This window comes from Haematobia irritans, chromosome 4, assembly GCF_050003625.1.
Source record: "Haematobia irritans isolate KBUSLIRL chromosome 4, ASM5000362v1, whole genome shotgun sequence".
NCBI classification, from domain to species: domain Eukaryota; kingdom Metazoa; phylum Arthropoda; class Insecta; order Diptera; family Muscidae; genus Haematobia; species Haematobia irritans.
In genome coordinates, this window is record NC_134400.1 from 132,556,124 (window position 1) to 132,568,834 (window position 12,711).

Consider the following 12,711-nt stretch of genomic DNA (forward strand, 5'->3'; position numbering starts at 1 on the left):
CTTCGTCGTAGTGTGTTACTTGATAATATATAGAATTGTAGGGGGTTTGATGACAAATCTTCTCCCAAACGAGCCAGCTCCCGAAGACGAACTTTAAAGATTCTACCTATGAAGACCAGATAAGATTCTGGATTTATGAGAACCAATTTTGTTTGAGTTTTAGAGAAAATATAAACATATCGTGTATATGTTGAAATTACGCCTTGATTTAAAATCTTAAATCTGCAGATTTTTCCGCATTTATTTAATACGGTGAGTAGAATCTGGAACTTTTACTTTCAGTTTGAAGCAATTTTCATGATCAGTGCGCCTGCTTTACCCTGAAAGAAGTGGTTTCTGTTTTGAGAAACGTAATTTTAGACAAGCAAAGTTTTCTCTTGACACAAATTTTAGAGACAATCGTTGAATAAAAGAAAACACTTTATAAGAAAGAGAAATTTCGTTTGTCTAAAATTTTATTATAGATTACTAATTTCCAGCAAATCGGATAAAAACTACGGATTCTAGAAGTCCAAGAAATAAAGCCGGGAGATCGGTGTATATGGGGGCTATACCAAAACATGGACCGATAGGCACCATTTGCTACTCACATATTTGTGATCTTAAAATACCTCCAGATTTTCAATTTCAAACAAATCGGCCAGAAAATATAGTCTCTAGACGCCCAAGAAGTAAAAATCGAGAGATCAGTCTATATGGGGGTTATACCAAAAAATGGACCGATATACCTCAATTTCGGCACTCTTATTTGTGGTCTAAAAATACCTCTAGATTTCGAATTTCAGGCAAATCATGTAATAAATACAGTTTATTGTAGCTCAAGAATTTCAGGCAAAGCGGATGGTAAATATAGTAAATATAGAAGCCCAAGAAACAAAATGGGAGATCGGTCTATATGGGGGCTATACCAAAAAATGGACCGAAGGGCACCACTTTCGGCACACCTTTTTATGGTCCCAAAAGAACTCTAGATTTTTAATTTCAGGAAAATCGGATAGAAAATATAGTTTCTAGAAGCCCAAGAAGCAAAATCGGGAAATCGGTCTCTATGGGGGCTATATCAAAACATGGACCGATGAGCACCATTTTCGGCACACCTTTTTATGGTCCTCAAATACCTCCAAATTTCCAATTTCAGGCAAATCGGATGGTAAATATAGTTTCTAGACGCCCTAAAAGCAAAATCGGGATATCGGTCTATATGGGGGCTATACCAAAACATGGACCGATGAGCACCATTTTCGGCACACCTATTTATGGTCCTCAAATACCTCTATATTTCCAATTTCAGGCAAATTGGATAAAAACTACGGTTTTTATAGGCCCAAGACTCCAAATCGGGAGGTTGGTTTATATGGGGGCTATATCAAAACATGGACCGATGCGGACCATTTTCGACACACCTCTTTATAGTCCCAAAATACCTTTAGATTTCCAATTTCATAGAAATCGGATAGAAAATACTGTTTCTAGACGCGTAAGAATCAAAATCGGGAGATCGGTCTATATGGGGGCTATACCAAAGCATGGACCGATATGGACCATTTTCGACATACCTCTTTATAGTCCCACAATACCTCTAGATTTCCAATTTCAGGCAAATCAGATGGTAAATATAGTTTCTAGACCCCCAAGAAGCAAAATCGGGAGATCGGTCTATATGGGGGCTATATCAAAACATGGACCGATACGAACGATTTTCGACACACCACCTTATGGTCCTAAAATACCTCTAGATTTTCAATTTCAGACAAATCGGATAGAAAATACTGTTTCTAGACGCCTAAGAAGCAAAATCGGGAGATCGGTCTATATGGGGGCTATACTAAAACATGGACCGATACGGACCATTTTCGACACACCTCTTTATGGTCCCAAAATACCTCTAGATTTCCAATTTCAGGCAAATCTGATAAAAACTACGGTTTTTACAAGCCCAAGACCCCAAATCGGGAGGTCGGTTTATATGGGGACTATATCAAAACTTGGATCGATATAGCACATCTACGAACTTGACCTGCCTGCAAACAAAAAACTAATCTGTGCCAAATTTCGGGACGATAGCGCCATTATTGAAGGCTGTAGCGTGATTACAACAGACAGACAGACAGACGGACATGCTTATGTCGTCTTAGAATTTCTCCCTAATCAAGAATATATATACTTTATATAGTCGGAAATCGATATTTCGATGTGTTACAAACGGAATGACAAACTTATTATACCCCCGTCACCATTTTATGGTGGTGGGTATAAAAATTAATAAAATGGTACAAATTATTTAAATTTTGACGAAAAAAAAATGCTTGTTCCAAAATTTCGAATTTTTGAAAATATCATACGATTTAGACAAAAATATAAAAATCATAAAAAATTTTTAAACTTCCCAGTAAAAAAAGTATCGCCAAAAAAGTAGTGAAAATGTTCTTTTTGGATCCGGAAGTAGTGCAAAATTGGCGCAGAAGCGATGAATTTAACATGGGCTTGTCATAGGACGGATGTCCACCATTTCAACAGCCGTTGCACTGAATTTGCATCACTTCTTACTCTGTGGTTCGAATTCAGTGTTTTGGATGTGAATTAAAAAATGTTGTCATATTTTGACAAATAAATAATTTTTATAATTTTTTATGATTTTTAATGCATTCTAACGCTTCTCTGAAATGTTTGAATTAAAATATTTTGAATAATTCCCAATATTTCTTGAATGGATCTAGATTTTTTTTAGATAAGATTTCAATAAGTTGTACCATTTTTTGTAATGCTTACTCCGTTTTTAGCCTTTTTTAATTTACCCATTAAAAATAAGAAAAAAAAGCGAATTATAAATAATTGATTTAAAGAACTTCCTCTGTAGTTAAAATAAAGAACATCTTTGATAGTACATCTTTTGGAAGTGCTTTTAAAGTTGTTTTAATTGTTTTTAATTGATAATATCATTTCTGTGATTGAAGACATTTAAATTGAAAATTGGTTGGATTAATTTCGTGATTGAAGAAAAAATATATATTTTTGTGTGTATGTTGTCAGAAAGATGGGAAAAGTAGTACCTGATCTGATGTTTGTTACAAATTTTTTTTATACATAAAGATGTTAGGCGAATTTTTTGTCATTGTGAAATTTTTACAAATATCCATGGAAGTCACATGAAACTCAACTTACAATATCCTCCTCCGGTATTGTGGCACACGAAGTACGCATATTTCGTAATTTTTGCATGGAATCCAAGCTATAGCGATGTTCACAAAGATGACCATGACGATGTATCAATCGGGGATCCAGTTGACCACCATCCGAAAACGAACGTATACGCACTATTCCATTAGGATCTGTTGCTGCTGAGATGGCTCTAAAACGTTCCATCACCACATCCTGTATAACATCCGCACTTAAAGTGTTACCCATAATTTCATATAAACAATGAACAATAATCCTTTAATATGGCAAAAATTAGTTAAAATCGACTCGAATTGCCCTAGATAATCAGCCAACTAAAACGATGTTTGTTTTTGTGTTCAAATAATAAAGAAACCGAATTTTTCCTAACGAACGATATTAGATAAAGGTGTACAGCACTTCCGTTCATTGTCAGGACAATGAAACAACTGACTCCTTAGATAAATATGCATAACAAAGAGAGCAGAAACATGCATGTGGTGACAAGAATTCAACAGGCTGTTTTGTCACTCAACTTAATTATCACCTTCAGCGAAGTATCGGAGGGTGTCTATGTGGTCTTTCTATTTTCCAGCAAGTTACTGCGACATGATTATGGTCACAACCCCTGACATGTACAAATTTACAATGATACATAGCCTCAGTCAATTTTGAGACCTTGATTATTGGGGGATTGGTTGAGGAGAAAGTTTTGGGGTATGAAGCTTTGTTCGTATACCATTTTACTATAACTGTAATACGATGCGCACAGTGATTCAAAATGGGAAATAAACTCAAATAAGGGTTTATGAATTGTTTTTTTTTTTTTTTTTGTTTTTTCGTTTGCCTCATTTGTTCTCCGCTGAAGGCAATTTGCTTGAAATTTTCAAGTTAATATGTTTGTATACCGCCCACCATAGGATGGAGGTGTATAAGCCTTCTTAATTCATTAGCAATATACTACGATACGAGAGTTGCCTTTTCCAATTCGGGATTGGTCAACCCTTGTATTGCAATCTACCAACTAACTGCTCCATTGTAAAGCTTGACAGGTCGTAGTTCACTCCAAGACGAATTTCGTGAAGGTCGTCCAAAATAAGTTGTTATTCCGAAAACCATTGTGCGCCAAACCGAAACCGACTTCTTCATTATTTCTTGAGACTCCTGAGATGACAAATTTCATGCGAATTGTTTTCGACATGTTATCACGGTTGCCACAATTGGTAGAATTCTACCAAAAATGGTAGATTTTTACTGTTTGGTAGATTGGTAGAATTCTTAAAGTTTTTGGGAGATTTTGCAAAATATTCCTCCCCAACTTAGAGATACTTCAATTTTCTATAAAAATAAAATTTTGACAAAAATTTCTAGAGAAATAAAATTTTCTATAGAAATAAATTTTTGAGAAAATTTTCTATAGAAATAAAATTTTGATAAAATTTTCTATAGAAATAAAATTTTGAGAATGTTTTCTATAGAAATAAAATTTTGAGATAATTTTCTATAGAAATAATTTTTCTAGAAAATTTTCTATAGAATAAACATTTGAGAAAATTTTCTATAGAAATAAATTTTTGAGAAAATTTTCTATAGAAATACATTTTTGAGAAAATTTTCTATAGAAATAAAATTTTGAGAAAATTTTCTATAGAAATAAAATTTTGAGAAAATTTTCTATAGAAATAAAATTTTGAGAAAATTTTCTATAGAAACAAAATTTTGAGAAAATTTTCTATAAAAATAAAATTTTGACAAAAATTTTCTATAGAAATAAATATTTCAGAAAATTTTCTATAGAAATAAAATTTTGAGAATGTTTTCTATGGAAATAAAATTTTGAGATAATTTTCTATAGAAAATTTTCTCAGAAAATTTTCTACAGAAATAATATTTTGAGAAAATTTTCTATAGAAATAAATTTTTGAGAAAATTTTTTATAGAAATAAAATTTTGAGAAACTTTTCTATAGAAACAAAATTTTGAGAAAATTTTCTACAAAAATAAAATTTTGACAAAAATTTTCTTTAGAAATAAAATTTAGAGAAAATTTTCTATAGAAATAAAATTTTAAGAAAGTTTTCTATAGAAATAAAATTTTGAGATAATTTTCTATAAAAATAAAATTTTGACAAAAATTTTCTTTAGAAATAAAATTTTGAGAAAATTTTCTATAGAAATAAAATTTTGAGAAAACTTTCTATAGAAATAAATTTTTGAGAAAATTTTCTATAGAAATAAAATTTTGAGAAAATTTTCTATAGAAATAAAATTTTGAGAAAATTTTCTATAGAAATAAATTTTTGAGGAAATTTTCTATAGAAATAAAATTTTGAGAAAATTTTCTATAGAAACAAAATTTTGAGAAAATGTTCTATAAAATTTTGACAACAATTTTCTTTAGGAATAAAATTTTGAGAAAATTTTCTATAGAAATAAAATTTTGAGAATGTTTTCTATAGAAATAAAATTTTGAGAATGTTTTCTATAGAAATAAAATTTTGAGATAATTTTCTATAGAAATAAAATTTTGAGAAAATTTTCTATAGAAATAAAATTTTGAGAAAATTTTCTATAGAAACAGAATTTTGAGGACATTTTCTATAGAAATAAAATTTTGAGAAAATTTTCTATAGAAATAAAATTTTGAGAAAATTTTCTATATAAATATTTTTGGCAAAATTTTCTATAGAAATAAAATTTTGAGAACAATTTGGAGAAAATTTTCTACAGAAATAATATTTTGAGAAAATTTTCTATAGAAATAAAATTTTGAGAAAATTTTCTATAGAAATAAAATTTTGAGAAAATTTTCTATAGAAACAAAATTTTGAAGAAATTTTCTATAGAAATAATACTTTGAGAAAATTTTCTATAGAAATAAAATTTTGAGAAAATTTTCTATAGAAATAAAATTTTGAGAAAATGTTCTATATAAATATTTTTGGCAAAATTTTCAATAGAAATAAAATTTAGAGAAAAATTTCTATAGAAAAAAATTTGGAGAAAATTTTCTATAGAAATAAAATTTTGATCAAATAGTATATAATAAATAAATTAATAGAGCATTTCTTTCGAAAAAGAGATTTATACTAATCACGAAAATGATTAAAAACATCAAAATAAGTTTTCTTAAATTTGGTAGATTTTTGGTAAAATTTTCTTCAAATTTTGGTAGATTAGTTTTGACATGAGTGGCTACTATATGTTATCTAACTTTTGCCAGATGGACTGGAATGGGCTGGAATTTCCAGATTTTCAATGTCATGTCCAGCTACAAGCTATTCAATAATATTTCCAGCTAAATATACTTTTGAAATAATATTTCAATAGAAAAGATTATACGTTTAGTTATTTATCTTTATCACTCTCAATAAGGTGATTTTTGAGTATTAATTACTTTTAACCAGCGCACTCAATTACACCCAGAGAGAGAGAGAGAGAGAGAGAGAAAGCGTAGTAACTCAAAATTTTGAAATTTTAACTTTTCATTAAAAAACGATACACACTGTAAAATACTCCCATTTTTTACTATACTTTCATTGAAAAAATTCAGTTATGTCTCTTTTCTTGTCTTCTGAGTTAATACTTTTTTACTAAAGTTTTTGCTTCTACTGATAAATAAAAATTTAGAGTTACTACCCTTTTGTTTAATAGGTGCGATATGTATTGTCTATAAGAACTGCATTAAACCTATTTTGCTTTTTTCTGTAAATTTAGTTTGTAAGAAAAGATTGAATTAAAAATATGTTCTCATTTTTTTTAATTTAATTAAATTTACCTTATTTTATTTATGAAAAGACTGAATTATAAATGTTTTTTTGTGTTTTTATTATTTATTTAAATATTTTAATAAATAGTTGTATTCCTCACATTTTGGGATTTACGAAATCCAGATATCTTTTTTTTAATCCAGCCAACTTTTCCGAAATTTCCAGACAATAGGCCCTTTGAATCTGTTAACCCTACTCTACATCGAAAGAATTTTCTGCGATAAACTTACGAAACATCCTTCCTTAACAATTCTTCGTAAATTCTTCATTAAAACAACGAAATTTTCAATGATTTTCATAAATTTTACGAAGAACTTGTTTACGAGAAATTTCCTCAATCCGGCACTGGTGTGGCTCCATTATATACTCCCGTACTCCCATATAAACTGATACTACTTTTTTGGAAATTCTTTTTCGCTGGAATATAAAAGAATAGGCAACCAAAATTTTGGGATACACAATTTACACAATATCAAGGACATATTAATTTAAACCAAAGAAAATTCATAATCTTTGAATTGCTTTCTTTAAGTTTAGCACACAAATCTTTAAAATTTGCGTACCAACGGTAAATTCGTATGTCTTTGAAGCAAAGAAAATGTTTCTTAAAGTGGAGAAAAGTTTTTTTTTTTTTTTAGATTTAAAGAAATCGTTTTTTTAATTAATTGAGATATTAAATTTTTGGATTAAAAACAAAATAGCTTCAAATATAGGCTACCACTCATTTAGAGGATTCTGCATCTTTGTTTGACCGAAAATTCGATGAATGAGCTCTGTGTCCTAATTTTAAGTTTAAGAAAAACAATGTCTTTATTTTAAAGTGACAACATCTCTTGTCTAATTTAATACCAAACACCTTGAGGCAAGATCAATATCTTTGCATATAATTGTTTTGTGTATAAACGTATTTTTTGCATTTTTTTTCGCCCTGAATGAAAACATCGAATACCAAAACGATAATATCTGATTGTGTTCACTGTCATACTCAATAAAAGCTAGACCTAAACTTCTTTATTTCATTAAAATTAATATAATATAAATAGTATGCCACATATGTCACACATATTATTTAATTACAATTGTTAATTGAAATGGAAAACAAATTATCGATTAACTTAAAGTTTTTACATGATTATGAAAAACCACAAAAAATCTGCTATTAACTAATGAAAACTACACCCTCAAAAAAAATCGCTTCTTTAACATATGTTCCAAACATATTTTGCAGGAAGCACATATATTATTGAATACTCCCGAAACATTAATATGTTTGTTTTATGTGAACATATTATATGTTTGGAAGCATTTTGAGCCAAAAATATTATATGCTTGGAAGAATTTTTCCCAAACACGATTGTGCTCATTCCCTAACATACTCGTAATTTTCACTTCCACGAAATTTTTTAGTTATTGGCACCTTTTTCTGTAATACAAATAATGTTGAAGAAATTATTCACTTTTATAAATTTTTTAAATTTTACCTTTCGCCTGCACGGAGAATCGAACCGAGGACCATACAGTTTGTAAGCCAACACACTATCCACTGGGCTACGTAGCTGTTATAGTCACCAGTAGATAATTATCGTTTTAAGTTACATTTATATAGCATAGTTTGCAGCGCCCACGAGCCCATGCAAACATAACATTATTTAATAGAAACATACATGTGTTGGCAACGTGGAGCAGTGGTTAGCATGTCTGACTTGCATGCAAAGGGTCGTGGGTTCAATCCCTGCTCCGACCGAACATTTTTTTTTTTTTTTTTTATTTACACATTTATATTTATACTATATTAATTCTTTTTTAAATGAAACTTCGAAATGTGTGTTATTAAAGATTTATAGTCAGTAACAGTGCTTGATATAAACGAAATTGACTGATTTTTGGATAAAATATTATTTTTTATTGCAAAAATAACAATCTTGTAATAAAAACTGTTTTTGTACAAAACTTTAAAATTTGGAAGGAATTCAAAAACTAACAAAAGAAGAACGTGGAGTCGAATATAAACATACATACATAATTTTATAATATAAACATAAATTTATTTAGGAGTGAACAGTTTTTTACTAGCATTTAACACCATCGCTCTAAAATTCCTTTTATTTTTCTTTAATAATTCATTTTAAAGAAAATAAACTTTTTAAATTGTTTTAGCTGTAAAACTCGAACTTAATGCCCGCTTTTATATTTGATGGTGTCCGTCAACTCCTCGTGGACTACTTTTTAATAAAGAGGAACTAAAGTTTGTTTTTTTACATTTTACTGTGTAATTTTTCACTATTTCCTCCTTATTTCATTTTACTGTCCCAACTCTAAAAAGAGTATAGTGCCCTTTCGTTATTTTTATGAAGACCCCTGATTTCTTTTAACGAACCAAGAAAAAAATTGTGCCCATAATGCCAAAATGATAAACAAAACACATGTCCACACATACATAAAATGCTGCTCTCAAGGCGAAAACATAAGCTGTTTGTTTTTCAAATGTCTATTCTCTTGGTTCAGAATGTATATTCTCTTTATTCAAATTAAATAATATTTAGACTTAAACATATCACATTTTTGGCCTTATCATAAAACAGTTTTCCGAAACAACATACAAGCGGTTTCACAGAAATTGTTCTCTTTTGACTCTTTTGCTGTGTTATATTGATATCTTTCGTCAACTCTCCCGGTTTCCATCTCTATTTCTTTGTCTATACTCTCTCTCTCTGTCGCTTTGAATAAAATATCACAACATATGTATGTTTAGTCGAAATTTGTAAATTTATATATGTTTGTATTCACACATATGATTTTTATGAAACATTGATGCCCCAAACATAATATATTCTAACATATTAACATAGATGTCCCAAACATTTAGTGTTAGTTTAGGAACATTACATGTTCGCACTTAAATATATTGTGGTTTAAAATCGTGCCCGAAACACATTTTGTTTATATCGGAACATATGAAAAACATATTTTTCTAACAGTGTATGTACATTTCACAATTTCATTTCATTGCCGCGTGTTTATTTATTTACACTGAAAAAGAAACTTGCAAAGCACTAATAATTTTGGCACTAAATCCGAGCCAAAGAAGCGGAGACGTGTAATAAGGATACATTTAAGACTCAATTCACTTTTACATTTAAGTTTAGCGTTTTATATACTAGGATATAAATGTTAATTTATACTTAATCCTATATTACATATCTTCTTCATACACACAAAAAATTCTGACTTAATCACAAAACTAATTAACCCAATTATTGTACCCTCCACCATAGGATGGGGGTATATTAACTTTGTCACTCCGTTTGTAACACATCGAAATATTGCTCCAAGACCCCATAAAGTTTATATATTCTGGGTCGTGGTGAAATTCTGAGTCGATCTGAGCATATCCGTCCGTCCGTCCGTCTGTTGAAATCACGCTAACTTCCGAACGAAACTAGCTATCGACTTGAAACTTGGCGCAAGTAGTTGATATTGATGTAGGTCGGATGGTATTGCAAATGGGCCATATCGGTCCACTTTTACGTATAGCCCCCATATAAACAGACCCCAAATTTGGCTTGCGAGGCCTCTAAGAGAAGCAAATTTCATCCGATCCGGCTGAAATTTGGTACATAGTGTTAGTATATGGTCTCTAACAACCATGTAAAAATTGGTCCACATCGGTCCATAATTATATATAGCCCCCATATAAACCGATCCCCCGATTTGGCTTGCGGAGCCTCTAAGAGAAGCAAATTTTATCTGATCGGGCTGAAATTTGGTACATGGTGTAAGCATATGGTCTCTAACAACCATGTAAAAATTGGTCCACATCGGTCCATAATTATATATAACCCCCATATAAACCGATCCCCCGATTTGGCTTGCGGAGCCTCTAAGAGATATGTCTCTAACAACCATGCAAAAAATTGGTCCACATCGGTCCATAATTATATATAGCCCCCATATAAACCGATCCCCCGATTTGGCTTGCGGAGTCTCTAAGAGAAGCAAATTTTATCTGATCGGGCTGAAATTTGGTACATGGTGTAAGCATATGGTCTCTAACAACCATGTAAAAATTGGTCCACATCGGTCCATAATTATATATAGCCCCCATATAAACCGATCCCCCGATTTGGCTTGCGGAGCCTCTAAGAGAAGCAAATTTCATCCGATCCGGCTGAAATTTGGTACATGGCGTTAGTATATGGTCTCTAACAACCATGCAAAAAATTGGTCCACATCGGTCCATAAAAATATATAGCCCCCATATAAACCGATCCCCCGATTTGGCTTGCGGAGCTTCTAAGAGAAACAAATTTTATCCGATCGGGCTGAAATTTGGTAATGGTGTAAGTATATGATCTCTAACAACCATGCAAAATGTGGTCCACATCGGTCTATAATTATATATAGCGCCCATATAAACCGATCCCCCGATTTAGCTTGCGGAGATTCTAAGAGAAGCAAATTTCATCCGATCCGGCTGAAATTTGGTACATGGTGTTAGTATATGGTCTCTAATGACCATGCAAAAATTGGTCCACATCGGTCACTAATTATATATAGCCCCCTTATAAACCGATCACCAGATTTGACCTACTGAGCCTCTTGGAAGACCAAAATTCATCTGATTCAGTTGAAATTTGGTACGTGGTGTTAATATATGGCCTCAAACACCAATGCCAAAATTGGTCGAAATCGGTCCATAATTATATATAGCCCCCATATAAACCGATCGCCAGATTTGACCACCGGAGCCCCTTGGAAGCAAAATTCAACCGATTCGGTTGAAATTTGCTACGTGATGTTAGTATATGGTATCCAACAACCATGCACGAATTGGTTCATATCAGTCCATAATTATATATAGCCTCCATATAAACCGATCCCCAGATTTGACCTCCGGTGCCTTTTGGAGAAGCAAAATTCATCCGATGTGGTTGAAATTTGGTACGTGGTGGTAGTATATGATATTTAACAACCATGCCAAAAGTGGTCCATATCAGGCCATAATCATATATAGCCCCCATATAAACCGATCCCGAGATTTGGTTTTGGAGCCACTTGGAGGAACAAATTTCTTCCGAGTCAGTTGAAATTTGGTTCATTGTGTTAGTATATGGCCGTTAACATCCATGCCTAACTAGGTCCATATCGGTCTATAGTTATATATAGCCTTCACATAAATCGATCCCCAATCACACAAAAAGTGGCCCATATCCAGTTCATAATTGTATATAGTCCACATATAAGCGACCCCCATATTTCAATTCTGGCTCTCTACGTACCGTGCAAAAGTCCATATCGATTCGTAATTATTTGTAGACCTACCTATACATACCTTTTTTGTCTAATATGTACAACGCATGGACTAGCTCACAATTTAGAAAACGATGTTAAGAAGTTTTAAGATACCACAACCCAAGTAATTCGATTGTGGATGACAGTCTTTTGTAGAAGTTTCTACGCAATCCATGGTGGAGGGTACATAAGATTCGGCCTGGTCGAACTTACTTATACTTGTTTTTTTATTGAAATGTCTTCAATCACGAACATGATAGTATCAATCAGAATTTTAATTGGGCATTAAAAAAATACTTGATTAGAAATTAATTGATTTCATTAGCAAATTTTAATTAATTTTTTTATTGATTCAATTAAATTTTTAAGTGATGTCGATTGGAAAATTCAATTCAATTTTTTTAATGAAAAACGAAACTATTTTTAATCACTATAATATATTTCAATCACGTTCAAAAACTATTTTCAATCTTTTTTAGTTTTATTCAAAAAT

The 12,711-nt window shown here is 31.2% G+C and overlaps 1 protein-coding gene across 2 annotated transcripts in view; it reads right to left on the minus strand.

Annotated features, from left to right (window-relative positions):
* Window positions 1–12,711, minus strand: part of Pka-R1 (protein kinase, cAMP-dependent, regulatory subunit type 1) — a 219,637-nt gene that overhangs the window by 145,360 nt on the left and 61,566 nt on the right. Inside the window, exons 1-2 of one of the 2 annotated variants that reach the window (XM_075308379.1) lie at window positions 3,159–3,420; window positions 2,098–2,130 (exon numbers count right to left, since the gene is read on the minus strand). The exons of the other annotated variant lie outside the window; for it this stretch is intronic. Of the exons in view, the coding sequence (XP_075164494.1) occupies window positions 2,098–2,130; window positions 3,159–3,405 (280 nt within the window). The 5' untranslated portion in view covers window positions 3,406–3,420. Of the gene's footprint in view, window positions 1–2,097; window positions 2,131–3,158; window positions 3,421–12,711 lie in introns of those variants that run through there. 2 annotated transcript variants of the gene reach the window in all.